This window comes from Pongo abelii, chromosome 2, assembly GCF_028885655.2.
Source record: "Pongo abelii isolate AG06213 chromosome 2, NHGRI_mPonAbe1-v2.0_pri, whole genome shotgun sequence".
Lineage (NCBI taxonomy): Eukaryota > Metazoa > Chordata > Mammalia > Primates > Hominidae > Pongo > Pongo abelii.
In genome coordinates, this window is record NC_085928.1 from 24,160,278 (window position 1) to 24,181,079 (window position 20,802).

Genomic DNA, 20,802 nt, shown 5'->3' on the forward strand with positions numbered 1-20,802 from the left:
AGATGAATGGCCACTAAAGAAAATGTAACTAAAAGTAATTCATAATACATCACTTTCCATCAAAATCACTAACAGTTTAAACCTAACTACAGTACATTTACAAAATATTGGCTGATATTAGCACCCGGAAATGAAATACCAATTTTATTATTTTGTTTGTTTTGTTTTTGTTTTGAGACAGGGTCTCACTCTGTCACTGTACTTCAGGCTGGAAGTACGGTGGCCTGACTATGGCTCACTGAAGCCTGGACCTCTCAGACTCAGGCGATCCTCCCACCTCAGCCTCTCAGATAGCTGGGATTACATGCCCAGCTAACTTTTTTTTTTTTTTTTGGTAGAGATGGAGTTTCGCCATGTTGCCCAGGCTAGTCTTGAACTCCTGGGCTCAAGTGATCCTCTCAGCCTCCCAAAGTGCTGAGATTACAGGCGTGAGCCACCACATCCAGCCACCAGTTTTCTTTAAATGCCAAGCCTGTACATAAGGAAAGGTTGACTTCCTTAAGTCAATATGCCAGAAGCATAAATAAATCCCACAACGCTTAAGTTTTCTATCTTAGCTTTATTTTTGCCTCACCTCAAACATCAACTAGAAATTGAGTCTTTAGCAGCCCACATTCCAATGGAACCAGCTAGACTTTTTACCAAATACAGAGCCTTCTCAAGAGATACAATGGAAATAGTTTTGATGCTGTTTTTTGCTGGACTATCATGAAGGTATGTTTCAAAATGTTACTGTTAACATAATGCCCCAACAAGCAGTATCCCTGACCCACAAAACTGGAGAAATTGCCACCGGGAACTTAACAGTTTAGGGCTAGGGACAGGGCCGCAGGACAGGGACATCGAGGGAGCCACAGAGGCAGCACAGGTATAATGCAGGGTTTTCGGAAATCAGAAGACTTCAGGAGACACTCCAAGAAACACCAGCTATTTTCCTTAAAGAAAGCACTTTATTTTCCATTTAAACAACTTGGTCACAGGACATTATTTTACATAAATGGCAGTAATTTGTAAAATTTCCATGTAAAAGGCCTTGTGTCTGAGTCTGAGGTGATAAGAGGATATGAATACAAGTATATAAAAACAGTGCAAAATGTGCAGCCCACAGCCTCCGGAGTTGGCTTCAGAAATCCCCCTTAATGTTGCTAGACCAGTCACATTAAATATTAAATGTAACACCAGGTAAATATTCCTGGGTTTCCTTTAGTCTAACATCCAACCCAGATACGCAATAAAATGAAAAACTCAAAATCCCTAACAACTCAAACCATCCAATCACCCAGACCATTAGGATCACAATGAGTTGAGATTGCAGGCTCTATAATGTGACATCTCGTCAGTGGCTCCATCTTAAGAAATACAGAATTTTAGCTGCATCAATAACTAGAATAGACTAGCTCTGCTTTTAAAGCTTTGCCTTTTAAATGTAAATTTCTAGAAGTTCACTTTCAAGGTGCCATCAAGAAGGCTAGGCCACTAATAAGTCACAAGCCCAACCTAGACATCGTGCAGCCTCTAAGACATTTGTCTCCACTAACCGTTCTGTCTTTAACCTGCTGCTGATCCTACAGTGAAAACACTTAGTGCCAGCTGAAGCGTGGATGCTTGTCTATCAGCAACATAATTAAGTGTAGCTGATTCTGCAAGAAATTTATATTAGTCACAGCAAACATCCACAGGAACATACTGAATTGTACTCAGTAGTGAGTTCAGCATGGCTTTCCTGCTCCCCTGCATCACCTTTGCAGTGTTTAATACAAAAGGGTGCACGTGTCAAGCTGCCGCTGAGAAAACCAGATTCCAAACAGGTGCCTCAGGAAAAGTCTCTTATTATCCATTGCTTGCTTAAGAAACCTCTACTTTTCAAAATGGAAGGTACCAGAATATGGCTACAATGAAGTTAGGTCATATAAACTTACCTAGGTTAAAAAGACCCTTAAGTCTCACAAAACTGTAATTTTTAAACATCCTGGCTAAAACTGTGCTTCTAGATGTTATATTTTTGCTTATACTAGTTGAGCTTTATAATAAAAAGCTAATGTCCTACTCAAAGGAAATACATGTCTATTAAGCAGATGGTCAGTGGTATGTAGAACCTTACTGGCACTGTGTTTTCTGGCAGTGGAAGATTCTAGTACAGAAAACTGTCTCTTGCTAAAAATATTAGAAGTACCAAGGACTATTGATTGCATAAGAGAAAGTTTGTAGCAATTTTTTGCTAGGCAGATGGTACACTTGAAGACAACAATGACTTCATTCACCAAGGAAAACACTACTTAGCAAAGATTTACAATATCCTAAACACAAACACATATGCGGCTGAGGTGAAATAAGCAGCACGTTGTCCCAAAAACACACTTAAGGCTTTACTTTAGCAGCATCAGGGTAACCTATCAAAGAGGCGCTGTTAATGGTCAGTTCATTTCAGGAACGCTCGGCTGGAACCATAAAAGTACTCTGTGGGTATCGTAAGAAACATTGTAAGTATTGAAGGATTTTCCTCTTTTATGCAGTCCTGATCCTTAACTCTTTCTCCCTTGAATCTTTCAAATCGGTCTATTCTTCTCCCCCCAGGAACAGTCTACAGTGGTGTGATAATAATCTAAGTGGCCAGATGACAGTAGGTAATTTATTAAACTCCACATCCAGTACGTTCATTAACAGAGATTGAAGACGTGAGATGAGAGAAGAGGACCTGCTTGTTTGAAATCATGTCCGAGGGGCTTGCTCCTCTGCCCAAGAGACTGCTGATTTATAGGTTCACAGGGCAATCCTCCACTGCCGCCACCACCAAATGCTTCCCTGGGACTGATTCATTCACAGAGGCCTTGTCCTTTCAAAGATTCCACAATAAACTCATCTGGCCTCTGGAGAGAACCAAGGCCTATAATGAAACCCCTCAAATAGTTCCAGATCATAAAAGGCTCCAATATCCTATAAACCAAAGATGTCACAGAGCGTACAGAACACTGCTCATGGATTAGCCCCTTGTTTGCTGCTCCTTTCGGTACAGACGCCTGGGAAGGCTTTTCCCACACAAAATCACTGATCTTTTGACAGGTTTAAGCATTCTGTAAACTGTCCATCATGGATTCTCAAGGAACTTAAGTATCTTCGTGCCAATAAACCTGAATAATATACAGAGTCCCTTCCTATCCATGGGAAGGAAGCTGAGTTGGCTCATCCAAGTAACCCTATTAGAGGTAAGTTGTTAAAAAAAATTGTCATCATTCCTAATTCTCCCAAATGACTTTGGTCTCTTTGTACTACTCATCTTCATCACATCACATTACATTTAGGTGTTGTGAACAATTTGGCAAGAAGCTAAAATTACTGACCATACTAATGTTTCTATGAATTTGTATCATCAATGGCTAGATAATCAGAGTTGGCTCTACAGCTGACATTCAAAAGCACGACTACCAATTTCTGCCCAATAGGCTATTCTTGACATTATTACTATCTCTCTTATCTAAAACCTGTATAGAAAGAAATTTGTTATATCAAATCCAACTTTAATTCTAGGTGAATATTCAGCTCTGGGCCAGGGAGAAGGCATCACTGTACAAACCCCAGAGTTTGCTAACATCCCCAGGCACAGAGCCTATCACTCGTTAAACAAACCATCTCTGGGGAAAACGACGGCAGCCTGAATAAGAATATGGTGACCATCTTAAGGACGGCTCCAATTAATGGCAACAGTAGGGATGGTGCTGGCTGCAGAGGGTGAAGTGCAGGAAGTAGCAATATTTCCTCTCAACAAATACAAATCTCTTGCTTAAAGCAGCATGCACAGAATGACTGAAAACGCTGGCGAGATTTTCCCTATATTAAGCTATAAGCCAAGGCAAATTTAAGGAGTCATGAATTATCTTTGGGATTGCAAAACAGTACATGTACAAAACCAACATTTCAAAAGGGTATTTTCCTCATCTGAAATTCCCTCATCTTAATTCTATAGCAGAACAACCCATTGTACATAAATATTTAATCTTTTATACATTTTCGGTTTTAAGCTATGATTAAAGAAACAACTTGTTATTGTCGGAAGAGCCAGGGAAGAACAGGAATCCATTAATAGTGGAAACCACATATACCCTGTTTCTTCTCTCCTAGTGAGATACTGTTATTTAGGGAGGGGTGTAATTGAGAATTAATGTGCAAGTTAAGTGGGAAGATGTCACTCAACTCCTCAAAGTTCATACTGGAATAATGTGAATGCCAGAAGGCTGATTTTCACAATTTAGTGCTATAACTGACAGCATTTGAAATACATGAAGAAAATAATTGAGCCCTTGATGTTACTCAGCCTTCCTACCAGAAAAGAGAGTAAAGCATCCCCACAGGAGTGTCTGTTCTCCTCTTCCAGCCACAGTCACAAGTGTGCTAGCACCTTACCTGGTGAAACATGGGAAGAGGAAAAACACATGAATGCCTGTTGGAGTTATTTATAAGAAACCCAAGCAGAATTCATAAAAAATAAATAGAAGAACTCATCACCGAAACTCATGGCCACTGTACATTACACTAACAATAATTATCTTTATAACTGTTGTCAACTGTCTTTTCAAGATCAGACAACTTAGCATCAATCCATCTGGTCGTCATCTCTGTTTGAGTAGTTCATGTCTAATACTTAAGAAGGAGAAATTCTCATAACTGTACAACACGGTATATGCTGAAAACTGATTACCCTAATAATATTGGCTTCAATATTCTAACCTATAAACGTTTTTCTTCCATCATAATATTTTCCTAATACTTTGTATTTCCATGGTGCTTGAGTTGTTTTTTAGTGCTTTCCACATCCATCATCCCTCACGTGACCCTCGTGACGACTCTGTGAGGTAGCCAGGGCAGGCATCAGTACCCCACTTTGCAGATGACCCTGAGACTGGGGAAAGTGACCCAGCTAGGGGTCACATGGCTATTAAGAATCGAAAGAGGGACTAGAAACTATCCTAATCCAAAACTCTTTCCCCCATACTAATGGATGGGAATTGCTTCTATCAATTTGTGCATTAGCAATCCACATCCTTCTCAAGTTCAGGCAATTGAGTCAATTAAAAAGGTGACTGGAAAGGAATGGCTCTACTTCTACTGCTTCAGTATAGAAGTCTCTTAAGTTGTGGCATCAGAAAAATTAACTTCTTCCCACTCCAGTCTCTAAACCTGAGCGTGGCCCTATAATGCCTTTAAGAAACGGGATAGAAATGGACACTGAAGTGTAAAATGGAAGGGAGACGGAAGGAGGAGCCATCATCCCTCAGAAAGCCACACAGAAGGCACTTCAGACAATGTCCTCGGCAGGGTGGTGGAATGCACGTGTGCCCAGGGTGGAGAACTGGTGCCAGTTCCGCAGGAAGCCCCTATTGTACTGGCCTGTGTCCACGATGAGCCCGCAGAGGAGCCGGCGCCCAGTCTTCTGTCGGAGGGCCTGCTGCACTTCCCGCTCAGTCACATTGTAGCTGATGTTGATCAGCTGGATCAGGAAGATGTAGGCCATGCCTGCTGTGATGATCACAGAGTACCACACGCAGGTGAAGGACAGAGCCGAGCTGGGAGAGGGGAAAATGCCAGTCAGGGCTGCCGTTTTTGTCATATTCAGAAAACTGTCATCATTCTCACGCTTTACACATTTTTTTACTTATTACTAAAGACTTTGGCATCTTCCCCAACCCTCCGAATTGGAAGATACTCAGAATGCCAATAACCTGCTTAAGTAGGAGAATGTGCATGTTTAGTCTATAATTACTGGTGCCTATTTTCTAGTATATTACACTAGAATAGCAGGGACTGTTTTTTGCATTTTGTACCCTCCACACACCCAGCACACTGCCTGACATAACAGTGTTCAACACCTGTTTGTTAAATAAACAAGTAATTCATAAATTATATCTAACTCATGAGAAAACAAAGGCACCAAGGGATTGCTATAAATGTCTTCTAGGAAGCTACAGGTGGATGCCGAGGAACAGTGCTAAAGTTACTAATCTCCATTCTTTCCAGTCCAATGCTGAGGAATGAAAAGACGATGGACGACTCCCAACACCAGCAGCCCTGTGCTTACTTGGACGTAGGAACACCGTAACATTCCAAATTCATCCTCCTAAAGCCCAACACAATCACACAAGGCAGGGAAGCTCCTCTCAGGCTCACTAATGAAACAGGCTGCCAGTTAGCCTCTGCTATTTGATGACTTTCAAACATTCACGAATTAAGAGTTAGCTGGAAATAAGTTCATTCAGAATCTTCATTTGTAAAGCTGAAGAGACCTCAAAGACTATTAAATCCAAGGACCTAACCAAAAAGATGAATCGCCTGCACAGAGTAGAGTGAGAAGCAATGGCAGGACTGTATTCCTTGGTTCCCTGGCCTCCCCACCGAGTGCGCAGACATGCTGTGCTTCAGGACGGGCCTCACCTGCAGCGTTAGCAGAGAATTTCACATGCTGGAGAGACTCTCCACACAGTGAGGAAGGAAACTTAATCTGAGGAAGACCAATCTATTCTAATAATGCCCACAGGTGTCTGGTTCTAGGATGACAATGGGGAGATCTGTCCACAGGCTAATAAAAACAAATGCCACAAAGGGATACTTTGTAGAGAAAGCAAGGATTGTTCTGAAAATGAAGAGTGAGAAGAAAGAAAAGGACCAAACCATAGATACCACAGAGCACTTATGTCAGAGATGATGATGAAGGGAAGGGAATAAAGAGCATGGGCAGAGGGGAGCCCCAGCATTCAGGGAGGCAGCGCTGAGGCCAAAGCTGAAGAATCCCAGCTTTTGCCGTGGCCTGGAAATCTTCACAATCTATAAAGGGGCCTAAGGAAATTTTGACCTACATATCACAGTAATTATCAGTGGTGATTAAAAAAAGAAAGAAAGTAGAACAGGAAAAACCAAGAGAGGTTAGAAAGAAAAGCAAGGTTATAGAGATGCTGAGCACATCTCAAAAAGGTCGGAAGCAGTAAATTAAGATTGGACTAAAAAGCATCAGAAAGCAGCGGTAAAGTGAGAAGGTTTCTGATCGTTACGACAAAATAGGCACATATGTGCCCTGGGGCTGCCTGTTTTTGTTTAGTGTTTTAGTTTCACTGTTGCTACTTTGAGCCTATGAGTGGTCATTTGACTCTGGAAGTCCCTGATTAGGCCTGGTCCTGTTTGTAGAGAACAGTTTTTCACTTTTTAAAGGTCAACAATCCTTTTAACAGCACCCTAGAAAAACACATATCACCAATGCACAATTTTGTGGCAATTTCAGGGATACCCAGCATTCCCATAGCCTGGCCTATGTTTTGGTTGAAAACTCTTAACCAAGTAGTAAGTAACAGTCCCTGTCAATGGCAACACCCATTACTTCCCAGGGGGCCTCCATACTGTGGTACCCACTGCTCACCTGTAATTTGCATAAACTCCAGGACAATAGAAAAGAGCTGTGAAGACACTTCTATCTCTACAAATGGTGTCCAAGGTCAGTGTGATCCCATACACCGAGGTGAGCAAGAAGATCAAAAGGGCAAGTATAAATGCTTGATGATTTGATTCTCCAACGCAGCTATTTATCCTCAAAACAGCATAGAGAAATAAAAAAGCAAACACATTTTTAAGAGTTCTTGATATAACTTACATAATAAACAAGAAACCTTTTTTTTTTTTTTTTTTTTTTTTTTTTTTTGAGACAGAGTCTTGCTCTGTAGTTCAGGCTAAAGTGCAGTGGCGCCATCTCGGCTCACTGCAACCTCTGCCTCCCGGGTCCCGGTTAAGCAATTCTCCTGCCTCAGCCTCTCAAGTAGCTGGGATTATAGGCACGTGCCACCATGCCCAGCTAATTTTTGTATTTTGAGTAGAGATGGGGTTTCACCATGTTGGCCAGGCTGGTCTTGAACTCCTGACCTCATGATCCGCCCACCTCAGCCTCCGAAAGTGTTGGGATTACAGGCATGAGCCACTGCGCCCAGCCAAGACAAGGTTTTAAATAGGGAAAATGTAAATTCCAGTTATTAAGAAGTTCTCTTATTTTTCAATTTTAGGGAATTAAAAACTTGCACCCTGAGGAATGCAGTCTTATATTCTCTGCTCTTCGCAAAGTGGAATCATATCATCAGTTTAAGGACAAGACTAAGTAAAAAGCAGAACCTGGCTAACAAATCTTCCTAAATATCAATATTACCCAGCTATGGAGATCTAACATTGTCCTCACCATGTTAAGGAAAGGGAGATAAATAGAATTATGAAAACTTAAAAATGCTAAATCAGAAGTATTACAGAGTATGGGAAAATTCATGTTAAATATATGAAGAGTAATATAAAGATCCAAAGAGGTTAGAAACATAGCATAGGGGGAAGAACAACTTGATGATATGCAGGCTCTTTGGCAGGTAAAAACAGTTCTGTGTCATGGCCATTTGTGGGGCAGGATGTAGAGGGAGTGCCTTCTACCCACTGCACGCCAGGATGCTCCGGTAGGCACATATCTGCTGTTAGGTGAGCCTTCTGCAAACCAGCATTTGTAAATGGAACAAACACACACACACACAGCCCTCTGCAAACCAGCATTTGTAAATGGAACACACACACACACGAATAAGTGAAGACATAGAAGTAGAATATCTAAAAATGAAAACACCTGTTTACTTCTAAAGACAAGAACCCAGAAAAGAGCTGCCCTGCCCTTGAGCCACGCACTTGAGGCCCATGCTGATGCCTCTCAGCCTTTTCTGCACCTCACCCTCTCCTGCATCCCCTTCTGAGGAGGAGGTACGCTACAGGACCAGAATCCTAGACACGAAAAGCATAATTCATTGATCACGACTGCCTGAAGAGCAATAAACCTGCAAACATGCTACTTACAGCATTCATATCTGAATTAATTATAGTCCCTTTAGTTTAGATGTATTTAGTGAAGCTGCAACATTATCTTTAAACATTGCACTTCATATTTTATGGGGCCTTATGTACCTTCGTTTGTTACTGGCCAACCGGCAGGTACAAAAGTCCATTTCTCTGCATATAATCAAATAGAGAGTTTATCTGGTAGGGCCTCGATTCAATAATGTTAAGTGGAAATCATCGGTAGCATCAAAAACGATTAAGTATGTATGGCAAGGGGACAAAAGAGTCACCTAAAAATAGGGGTACACTTTCTTGAGCTTTATGTTTAAAAAGGAATAGCACAGGGAAATATGCTTATACTGTTTCTGATCAATTCTTTTTTAAAAAATCATTCAACTGTAGATATTTCTCTATTAGAAAGGAGAAGATAAATGAGGAGTCATCCAAAAGAAAATTGAGAAAAAAAAAACAAACCCACAAGTTTTCTGTTATTCTCCCTTCAGGAAATGACTGAAGGAACTAAATTTGTGAAACTCGAAAAACTGATGACTAAGTGGGAACATCACAACAACCCACAAATATCTACAAGGTGTAAAGCTGGGAAGGAGTGAAATTTTGGGATAGCACAAGGGAAGATCAAATGTAACTAGAGAGTTTTACATGAATTTACACTTTCCAAGTCTCCAAATGTTTCCAACATACCAGACACAATGATGATCCATTCTTCTCACACAGATGCCACATATCCGGCAGTGCCATGCCCGGGCTGGTCGCACCAGCTGGCACTTGGCACACCAGTCCTCCTTCGCTTTGGTGGGGCTTCCAGCCGGCATCCTGGAGGAGCCCTTGGGGTCATCCTTTGTTGTGCGATTGTTGAGACTGCCCGACATGTCTGCCCCAGGGAACCCTTTGGTCTTCTCCTGTCCTTTTCTGTTCAGGCACTCCAGCTGGCTGCTGCTTAGAGCTCTGTCACCGCTTGCTGGATTGCTGAGGTAGCCTGGATTCTTCTTGGCTCTGTGCAAGGCTAAGAGTATCAGAAATAACCCGCAGGTAAGAACCGCCAGCTGAACGGGACCCACACGCCCTTTGGGGACCACTTCCTGCAGGAACACATAGTACATGTAGCCCAGTGAGAACAGTCCAAGGCTCAGGAAAAACAGGGTCTGTTCTTTCCTTCTGTGAGTGAGGTAGTAGTACCACAGTGCCAGCACAGGAAGGGAGGTCAAAACCACCACCCCCAGGAGGAAATGCCAGGAAGCCACATGAAGGAAGACAGGCAGCAGGACAAGCGGAGGGATGATGCTGATGTTCACTTTTTTGGCTCCCCTAAGCCAAGGAATTCGGAGGCGATCAGAAATCGTATCCATGATTCTTTCACAAGTCTCTGGCTGTAAAGATTTACATGTAATCCATCTATTCAGAAAAAGCACAAAGAGGAGCGACTTTATGTGGGTTTGTTGAATTAAAAGCTACAGAACACTGAATGCCAAACAGCGGGATAAATGATAAAAGCTACCAAAGACCAAGCATTTTACCTCCTTACTACTAAACTAAGCTTTTCAGATTCACATGTCATTTTTTAAAATAGGAACAAGATGTTTAAAAACTTAAAGTCAAGATTATTTCTCCCCTAAACAAATACATAGGTATAGACACATGCTGCAAGTAATGTTTACATCTTACGACCTGTACGGTCATAAGAATCTCAAAACAAATCACAATCTAGTTGTGAGGACAACGTGGGAATTCAAGAACTATTAGGTAAGTGACAAAGCAGCAATAATCAATAAACTCTTGTGATCAAACATTATAAGGAGTACTCAGACGAGCGTCAATAATCTGGGTGGAGTCTTCAGAGGGGTCTTTGTGGAAAACGTGGGATCTGTGCTCAACCTTGATGTCCAGCTAGCATGTGTATGAATGGAGAGGGAGGAAGGAAGGCCTTCCAGTGGAAAGAAATGTGTGCAGCACCTACTTGGCATGAGCCCAGGGAGCAGACTAGTCCCACAAGGACGGGGCTACATAGAGAAGAATGGAGATCAAACTAGTATGAGTCAAATCACTGAACTTGGTGAATGGAATGATATTTGTTGACTCTTTTGCACACTTAGGCTATGCTATGTTCTAAATGTTTATGCCCCCAAAATTCATGCACTGAAACCCAATCCCCAATGCAAGAGTATTAAGAGATGGGGCCTTTAGGAGGGTATTAGGTCATGAGAGCAGAGCCCTGATGAGCGGAATTAATGCCTCTAAAAAAGAGATCCAAGGGAGCCTGTTTGCTCCTTCCACCATGTGAGGACGCAGCAAGAAGGTGCCATCTATGAAGCTGAGGAGACTTCACCAGACACTGAATCTGCTGCTGCCTTGATCTTGGACTTCACAGCCTCCAGAACTGTGAGCAATAAATATCTGTTGTTTATAAATTACCCAGCCTAAGTTATTTTGTTATAGCAGCCTGAACAGACTAGGACAGAAATTGGTACTGAGAAGTAGGATGTTGCTACAACAGATATCTAAAAATGTGGATGCAGCTGTGGAACCGGGTAATGGGTAGAGGTTAGAAGAGTGTGGAAGTGCATGCTGGGAAAAACCCTAGACTATCTGAACAGACTATCAAGGGTGATTCTGGCAGAAGAGGAGAGCTGCAGAGAAAGCCTCAATCTTCGAGAATCCCTAAGAGGTAATGAACAGAAGGCTCGCGGACATATGGACAGTAAAAGCCATTCTCATAAGATCTCAGATGGAGGTGATAAACATGTTATTGGAAACTAGAAGAAAGGTGATCCTTGCCACTTATAAAGAGGAAAGGAACTCAGTGGAATTGTGTTTGTGTTTGGTAGAAAGTAGAACTCAAGAGTGATAAAACTGAATATTTGGCAGTAGAAATCTTAAAGCAAAGTGTTCAGGGTGCTGCATGGCTTCTCATAAATGCTTAGGGTAAAATGCAAGAGAGAAATTTTTTTTTTTTTTTTTTTTTTTGAGACAGAGTTTTGCTCTTGTTGCCCAGGCTGGAGTGCAATGGCGCAATCTCAGCTCACCGCAACCTCCGCCTCCCGAGTTCAAGCAATTCTCCTACTTCAGCCTCCTGAGTAGCTGGGATTACAGGCATGCACCACCACGCCTGGCTAATTTTGTATTTTTAGTAGAGACGGGGTTTCTCCATGTTGGTCAGGCTGGTCTCGAACTCCTGACCTCAGGTGATCCGCCTGCCTCGGCCTCCCAAAGTGCTGGGATTACAGGCATGAGTCACCGTGCCCGGCCAAAGAGAAATAATTTAAAGACAAAACTCATAATCAAAAGGGGAGTAAAACAAAGATTTGGAAAATTCTCAGCCTATCTATGTTGTAACAAATGAGAAAGCATGTTTGGGAGAGAACAGCAAGGATGTGGATGAGATCAGTACGGATTAGCCCCGTGCCAGTCATCAAGACAATGGAAGGACCCTGAAGGCATTCGGAGATCCTTGGGGCTGCTGCTCCCACCACAAGCCTGAAGTGCCAGGGCTTTGAGGGCAGACAGTTTCATAAGAGGGCCCAGGGCACCCATGGGGCTTCAGAGTGTACTGCTGAGTGCCATCTTAAGTCTCTGCTCCCTACATTCTGGTGCATGCTCCACAGCAGCTCCAGGTGTGGCTCCACTGGGCCTAGGTATGCCATAGAGGCCACCCCTCTGAAGGGCATAGGTGGTAAACCTTGGTGGCATCCACAGGGTGCCAATGCTGCAGGCTTCCAGAGTGTAGGAGCTGTAGATGCCTGGCTGCCTCCACCTAGATTTCAAAGGATGCCCCGGAGAGCCTCCGGGCCGAGGCAGAGGACTGCCACAGGGGTGGGGCCACCAGAGAGCCCCCACTAGGGCACTGCCCAGTGGAGCTGTGAGTGTGGTCAGGCCACTACAGAGAGACCCCACTGAGGCAATGCTTACTTGGAGCTGTGGGGACAGGGTCACCCCCAAGAGCCCCGTAGAGCCACTAGCATACAACTCCAGCCTGGGAGAGCTGGAGGCACCTGTAGGCAGCTGTAGGCACTCCAACCCATGAGGGCTGCAGCTTGGGCTGTGCACAACAAAGCTGTGGTGGCAGGGATACCCAGAGCCTTGGGGGTCCAACCTCCAACCCAGTGTGTCCAGAAGGCAGGATATCAACTCCAAGATTATTCTCAAGCCTTATTAAGGCTTAACATTGTTTGCCCCACTGGGTTAGGACCTGTCACTAACACTCCTTTCTTCCCGTTTTTCCCTTTTGGAATGGGAATGTCTATTCTATGCATGTCCTACCATTGTATTGTGGAAGCACCTAACTTGTTTGATTTCAGAGGCTCACAGGTGGAGAACTTGTCTCAGGATGAAATGTATCTTGAAACTCATCCACATCTGATTTGGATGATGATATTCAGACCAGACTCTGGACTTCAGACTTCTGAATTGCCACTAGGATGAGCTAAGACTTTGGGGGCTATTAGGATGAAATGAATGTATTTTGCATGTGAGAAGGACATAAATTTCAGGGGGCCAGGAAGTATCTGTGTCCCTCCAAAGTTCATTACATTGAAACCTCATTCCCAATGCAATAGTATTCAGAGGTGAGACCTTAAGGAGGTGATTAGGTCATGAAGGCATAGCCCTCATGAATGAGGCTAGTGCCCTTATAATAGAGCCCTATGAGCTTATTCACCCCTTCTGCCATGTCATGACACATCAAGAAGGTGTCATCTATGAGGAAAAGGGCCCTCATCAGACACTGAATCTGCCAGTGCCTTGATCTTGGATTTCTGAGCCTCTAGAACTGTGAGCAATGATGTATATTGTTTACAAATTACCCAGTCTCAGGTATTTATTTTATCATAGCAGCTTGAACAAATTAAGACAGACTAGTAAGAAAAGGTAGAGTTTAAGGAAAGGTAACTTTGATTTTAGACAATTTTTAAAGGTAAGACTAGAAGTTGGAGGTGAGTGGGAGATAACTAATTGGGAATCATACAGAGCGGCAGGCACGGTGGAAACACAGAGGAGAGGGGTACAGAGAGAACAGAGGAGATGCCTCAGGGGACAGCCCAGGTCTCCAGGGCTAGGAGGGAGGAAGAGTTAGCAAGGTTAATGGAAGAGCTGCGGTCTTCAGTGATGGTGGTTATGGAAACAGCATCATTTCTCCATTCATTAGTGCAAAGTGCTCTATTTTCTCAGTATAGATTTTAGACTAAATCTAAAGAACCTATATTCAAAGACAGCCATAAAAAAGACTACACAGTACACTGTCAAGTAAGAATGACAAAGGGTTCAGTGGGTTTTTAAGAGTCAAGGCTGGTACTAGACTGCAGACCCCAGGGAATGCTTTTCATGGCTGTATTAATGTACCAAGCTCTAAGTCAACAAATTGGCAGTTGCAATGACTTTTTTAACCAGAAATAATTATTAATGGGAAAAGCAAGTTTCCAACATCCCTATCCTTCCCACATTATGACTTCCATTGACAATGATTTTTAAATATATAATTACTCAGAAAACGGATTAAAACCATATTATTCACTGTCCGACACCAAATTTTTTCAGTGATGTTAAAAATTCTCTTTTTGGATAGTAATTTCCATCACTTGGAAAATAAAAGCCAAATACAGTATGATCAATCAAGACAGTGTTGCTGGTCACACTGAAAACTGTGAATCCAGGGGAGATACATGCTTTCTGGCTGGAGTTCCTCCCTAGAAACAAGGGGCAAGACCAGTACTAACAGCAGGAAAATGAAATTTCAACCCACAAGGCCCTCTGTGGTCAGGTGCCACCCAGTCGCAAGTAGTCAGTCTCTAAATGCTGAGACCTCTGAGAAGGCAGGAACTTTCTGGAACTATTGTGTTCATTTTAAACTTACAGATTCTGCTGGCTTGCATTTTATTTTATACTAACTTGCCTATTATCCCTTTAAACTGCCTGTTCAATCCCTCATCTCTCTTTAAACGAAAAATAATATCCTATAAAACAGAGCAGACAGACAGCTGTGCACTACTGCGTAATCCATCTTTATAAAATCCTCACACTTGACACAGAAGCCAACTCTCATTTTAGATGCTTGGAAATAGAATCAAGAGCAAATTCTAGCATTCTGGGTGGCTAGGCTGAAAGTACACATGGCAGTTCTCAGAAGGGTGATGGGGCCAGCGTCAAGAAATGCTCTGTTCTTACCGATCACACCCTTCATCCAGATCTTGACAATCACACAAACAAGTAGCCACGTGGTTCTTTTCCCCATTCCGATCTATATACTCGCAGCAGCACAGGGGCTCCAATTCAGGTTCTTCGGTTTTCTTTTTCTTCACAGGCTTCATACTGCCCTTCTGTGTCATCATTTGCACCTGTCACCATGAGGCGTAAGAAGCCCTCAGAAGGTAAAGGTGGAAAGAACACAACTTACATCTCGTAAACAGGTCCACGCCTCTCTCTCTGCTTAACCTCCAACGCCTGAGCAATCAAAAATGAGAAGAGAGAGGGGGAGGGGGTCCCGTTTTCATCAGGCTTCTGTGGCTCCGCCTGGCCACACAGGGGGCTCCAGGGTTCTTGGAGCTCTGAGCTGCCTTCACCGCCCCTTCCCAGCCTAGGCAGGCGCCGTCTGGGCACCAGCCGTTCCTATGGCGACAGCCGACCACGCGTCCGGGACAGCCGGGGCGCGGGCGGTTGCGCTCACCTGCGGGTGCAAGCTGGGAGGGCCGAGCGGTCTCCGCTCCAAGCCTGGTCGTTGGTGGAAACTCAGCCTCGGGGCTGCAGGGAAAGGCGAAGCATATGCCCGCTGGCACCGGCTGACACACCAGCCTCCCTGGCAGTGCTCAGGGGTCGCCGTCCAGCCCAACTGGTCGGGCCCCTTGCGGGGTGCGCCTCTCCCGCCCCCGCCAATCCGGAGGACGTGGGCGGGCCTCGCGCACCACCCCGCCAGAAGAATGACCTTGGAAGGGAAGTTACCTGCCCTCTGGCCGGAGGTGCAACTGCAGCCAAAGAGGCGGAGGGGAGATGGGTCGGCTTCCGCGGAGGCACAGACGCGTCTCCCGATCTCGGCTACGCGGAGCCCCGGGCGTGACGGCAGGAGTCTCCGGGACCCGGGCTCCGCTCGGCCGCTCCCTCGCCGCAGCCGCCCACCTGTGACCACAGCCCGCCGCGGCCCGGGCGGCGCGCCCGCCTCCCCGCGCCGTCTCAACCGCCCCTCCGCCCGCCCGGCTCGGTGCGCCAGGTCCACGCGCGCTTCCGGGTGCCCCGCCCCCGGCGCCGGGGTTCCCCGCCTGTCCGCACGTGCGCCGCCCGCCTCCCCGCGGAGCCCGCGGGCGAGGCTCCTCCTCCTGGCCCGCAGCCCTGGCGCCTGAAGGGGAAAATCGGCTCCCGAGAGCGCGTCCAGGAGGCAGGGGCAGGAGGCGGGTCCCGCACCTCAGGCCTGCCCCGCCCCGCCCCGCCCCGCCCCGCCCCGCCCCGCCCCACCCCGCCTCGCCTCGCCCCAGAGGCGGCAGCCGGGCGCCGCCGGTGCCTGCAGGCGGCGCGCCGGTGGGACAGCCTCCGGAGCCCCGGCGTGCGGGCGAGGTGCGGAGACGGAAATACAGGAAACCCGGGAACCCGGAGGATTTCCGAACTACGTGAGACCGTGGAGCGGCCAGCCTTCATTCAGACTCCGGCAACAGGCGGTGGGGGAGCTTTCCACCGCAAAATGTTATCCAAGTACCTCCCCCAATTTCGCTGACCTTCTCTTAAAGGCCCATCACTGCTGCCGGATCTGTTCATTTAGCAACCTGTTCGTTTTCATGATTTCTGGTTAGCAGCCTTTACATTGGACCAGCAGGCCTCGCTAGTACTTTTGTTCCAGTCGTCTGCGTATTTGAGATGAAACTGCCCTGAGATGAGAGTCTTTTTTAGGTTTTATTATTGCACAAAATTTCTTTAAAGAATGTAGGCCCATGTACACGTTTCACTACCGCAGGCTTTCTAGTTTTGTTTTTAAGTAGAAAAAGAAGAAAAACTACAACTCAGAAATTTTCAATTTATTGATATTCAGTTTACGTAACAGGCTCAAATTTTATTAATTGAATTCTGCATCCATACGAATTTAGTCTTAATTTATAAAGCAACTTACTTCGGTACTCTTCCTTGAAGTATGTTATAAAATACAACTTTTAAAGAAACATCACAAAAATATTGTTTGTCGATAATTTTTGTGACTTTAACAGAGAAATCTTCAAGTTTATAATCCACTTATTCTTGCTCACAGCCAGACACTACATAAATCCTTACCAAAACAAAACAAACCCAGATAGGTTCACTGATACCCCTAGGTATGCTTAGTTGGAATTCACCCAGAGAAACCCATTTTCCCTCTAACGGAGTCAATAATTTCATTCTCTACAGGCATCTCAAAAATGACCATAATAATGCCATGTGGCTTTGGGGACTCTGGGAAAAAATGAAACATTTAATTAAAGGCAATAATTGTTCAAACAGTAAGAATGTATATACATTTTATATATAGATAGATAGATGGATATGTATTTTTTCCCCAGAGAAAGGGCTCAAGAGACAAAACAGTAAAACACTTCAACTTTCCCTAACTCTTGAAAAAATATCTGATTTTAAGTCAGTTTACAAAGTTCTTATTTTAATGAGCCACTTGTATGGAGACACATCCGCATAAAACTTTATGAAAGAGCCAAAGCTTGCATCTGAGTTACAACTTCATAGTCAGTACACTTGTACTGGGACATACGTGCCCCTGAAGTTTTTATTAAAGAGCTAAAGTCTATGTCTGGCTTATAACTTACCAACCGAAACAAGTCACACACATACATAAAGAAGGAAGCCATACATGGTTACTGAAAATACACAAATTATGTTCAACCAGATGGGTTACTTCCACCATGAAAGACTGCTAAGCTGAAGCCAATCTTAGTTCAAGTATGCATTTGATCTGTCACTAAATGCCCAGATTTTAACATAACCTTCTGGTTTTTAAAACTCAAAGGATGGTTCTTCCTTTTGACTGTTGGTATCCTAAGTGAGAAGGCAAGATAATCCCACCTCTGATAGTTACCTTAAGAAGAAACAACTATTTCTTTCATAAAGATACAACATGGCAGAAGACCCTTTCTGATAATCATCATCAACATGCAGATTCAAAAAGTTTGACTATTAAATTTGCATGCTAAATAAATGAAGACATTATAATATTTACAGCACACAAACCTGGAAATGTTATATGCCTGAAAACAGAACCTTTAAAATCAGTAATGACATAGAGGTTTCTTCTTATGTTGTCCTCTTTATCCTCTTGGTCTTATCTGAGTTACGAAAGCGGCCTGTTGGACATGTACGGATTCTGTGCTAACAAAGCATCAGACTTCACTGTAGAAATGAGACCATACCACTCAACTCAGGGTGTGTCATTTTCTTTTTGTATCAGAGAAATTCAGTTCTACAATATATTTCATGGTTCACTGAAGAAATTCACAGCTTAAAAATATCTGTAAGAAGTGAAAGGATGGATTCTTAAGGCCAGCAGAAACTAATTATCAAATAAATGTTACTGAAAGAAATGTTCATATTAGAAATCTCAATAATGAAAAAACATAGAAATGTTCTATGCCAAAATCCTTCATTCGTCTGGTTTTCTTCCAGGTATTTTCTTTCAGTTCCAAGTATCTCTGCGGTTTTAGTCCTTCCGATCACTAGCTTTCAACAGCCATGCCAGTCTTATTCTTATTTAGTAGATCAAATGTTTTCTGAAGCATAATGAGTGAGCTCTTCAGCTGTAAACAAAATTAATTTTCAAAATCAGATTAATTTTTCTAATCAGATTTGAAAATTTCTATTTTTTATGCCCCAAAATTTACAGTGACACTTAATATAGTTTTGTTTATACTGATGCCCGAATAAAACATTAAGTACAAAATACCTGATTCTTTGGGGTATCTATCGGTATGATTGCTACAGAGTTCTTCCCATTTGCTGGAGTATTGTACTTCTTCCTACTGCCACATAGTCTACCTCCCGATAGGTCCATTAATCAAATTAAGCGTAGTGACAGACTCGTTTTCCTAAAAGGTTTCTGAAGTTGCAGTGGTCTCCTCACTGTCCCCTAAACAACTCAGGTTTGCTTCAGTGCCTTTGCATGCTCTCATCCTCATGTTCTTCACCTAAAACTTACTCATATTCACACTCTTCATGTAGTTTTCCCCAGTCATTCTGCCTATAAACTTCCAAAGCATTATCCTTACTACTTAACACTTTGACACTGAATTTTATAATTTTTGTCATTAACAATACACCTGGACATCTCATTTCTCTAAGAAAATTGTGTACAACTCAAGAGCAGGAATTATGTCATATTCTTTTTTTATATTCATTCAACAAATATTTGTTGCTTGCCTGTCACATGTTGGGCAGTGTTCTAAGCACTGGATATACAATGGAGAACCAAATAGGCACTGTCCTGTCCTTCATGGAGCTTACAGACTAGTCAGGGATCCAGAACTATTAATAAAACAAATAATCACATTCATAAATATATACTTAGATATTTTATTAAGTTTTTGACTTGAGCAGCTGGTGGATGGTAGCATCATTTTCTGAAATGAGACCCACTAGAGAATTATGTTTTGGATTAGAGGAAAATTGACTTCTGTTTTGGACATAATCAGTTTGGGAATCCTGTTAGTCATCCAGGTGAAGATGCCAAGTAGGCAAGTGACTGTATGAGTCTAGAGCTCAGATGGAGGTGAGAGATACGGACTTGGGAGTTGCTGCTGTCTGAACATTTGTGTCCCCTTCAAAATTCACGTTCAAACTGAATCCAATGCAACAGCATGAAGAGACGTGGCCTCTGGGAGATGATTAGGTCATGACAGCTCTTATGAATGGATTAGTGCTCTTATAAAAGAGCTTCAGGGAACTAAATAGTCCCCTTTTTTGTCCTTCAGTCCCTTCTGCCAGGTGGACACCAAACATGCCAGAACCTTAATCTTGGACTCCTCAGCCTCCAGAACTGTTAGCAATAAATTTCTGTTCTTTATAAATTACCCAGTCTCCAGGATTTAGTTATAGTAGCACAAATGGACTAAGACAGGAGTCATTGGAACGTGTGGTTATTTAAAGTTAGGGGTGTGAATAAGATCACCTAAAGGGAGAGTAATAGAGAAGGGAAGAGAATCTAATACAGAGCCCTGGAGCATTTGGGCCAGGAAAAAGTGAGGCAGAGGGATATTTTTATTTTTTATTTATTTTTATTTTTTGGAGACGGAGTCTCGCTCTTTCATCCAGGCTGGAGTGCAGTAGCATGATCTCAGCTCACTGCAACCTCCGCCTCCTGGGTTCAAGCAATTCTCCTGCCTCAGCCTCCCAAGTAGCTGGGACTACAGGCGCCTGCTACCACCCCTGGCTAATTTTTGTATTTTAGTAGAGATGGGGTTTCACCAAGTTGCCCAGGCTGGTCTCAAACTCCTGAGCTCAGGCAATCTGCCTGCCTTGGCCTCCCAAAGTGCTAGGATTACAAGTGTGAGCCACTGTGCCCGGCCAAGGAAATATTTTTAACTAGCAAAAATTAGTTTTACATTTTTCTAAGTGAAAGAAGCCAATCTCAAAAGACCACGTATTGTATTATTCCATTTCTATAACATGTCCAGAATAGGCACACCCATAGTAATGGAAATTAGATTAGTGGGTGCCAGGGGTCAAGGGGAGTGAGGGATGGGAAGTAACTACTAATGTGTGCAGATTTTCTTGTGGGGTTATGAAAATGCTCTGGAATTAGATAGTGATGATGGTTGCACAACCTTGTGAATAAAAACTTTTATTGTACGTAAATTACATCACAAAAAGTTTTTTTATGGTTTTAAAGAAAGCAAGATTAGATACATTAGATACATTTCAAGAAAGAAGTGTTTAGCTCTGTCAAATGCTGACACTGTAGGATGAAGACTGAAAAAAGGTACATTCTTTTTACAAGCCAGATGT

At 43.4% G+C, this 20,802-nt stretch overlaps 2 protein-coding genes across 11 annotated transcripts in view; both read right to left on the reverse strand.

The window, feature by feature from the left end:
* Positions 1-930: 930 nt before the first annotated feature.
* Positions 931-15,980, reverse strand: ZDHHC23 (zinc finger DHHC-type palmitoyltransferase 23). 8 transcript variants are annotated; one of them, XM_054551500.2, is made up of 6 exons: positions 15,781-15,910; positions 15,509-15,582; positions 15,010-15,285; positions 9,538-10,248; positions 7,400-7,558; positions 931-5,558 (listed from the first exon to the last, which is right to left on the reverse strand). In XM_054551500.2, exons 3-6 carry the CDS (start codon positions 15,171-15,173, stop codon positions 5,291-5,293), a joined length of 1,302 nt encoding a protein of 433 aa, XP_054407475.1. In that variant the 5' UTR covers positions 15,174-15,285; positions 15,509-15,582; positions 15,781-15,910; the 3' UTR covers positions 931-5,290. The 8 variants fall into 8 exon arrangements, 7 of the variants coding, with proteins under 7 accessions (XP_054407475.1, XP_054407471.1, XP_054407472.1 ...); XM_054551496.2 differs by having other exon boundaries at positions 7,400-7,567; XM_054551497.2 differs by having other exon boundaries at positions 7,400-7,567; positions 15,010-15,179; positions 15,781-15,843.
* An 846-nt stretch (positions 15,981-16,826) lies between these two features.
* Positions 16,827-20,802, reverse strand: part of GRAMD1C (GRAM domain containing 1C) — a 106,673-nt gene continuing 102,697 nt past the window's right edge. For 2 of the 3 annotated variants that reach the window (XM_024244018.3, XM_054550238.2), the window contains one exon: positions 16,827-18,599. In XM_024244018.3, coding sequence (XP_024099786.3) covers positions 18,519-18,599 — 81 coding nt within the window. In that variant the 3' untranslated portion in view covers positions 16,827-18,518. 3 annotated transcript variants of the gene reach the window in all.

Bases quoted from the DNA above. Each gene is read 5' to 3' on its own strand.
- ZDHHC23 (XM_024244447.3), bottom strand. From the start codon at position 15,173: ATGATGACACAGAAGGGCAGTATGAAGCCTGTGAAGAAAAAGAAAACC. The intron at 10,249-15,009 runs GTAAGAACAGAG...TTTTCTGAATAG, and splicing joins CTGGATGAAGGGTGTGATCG to ATGGATTACATGTAAATCTT. The intron at 7,568-9,537 runs GTATGTTGGAAA...TGCTGTTTTGAG, and splicing joins ATGGATCATCATTGTGTCTG to GATAAATAGCTGCGTTGGAG.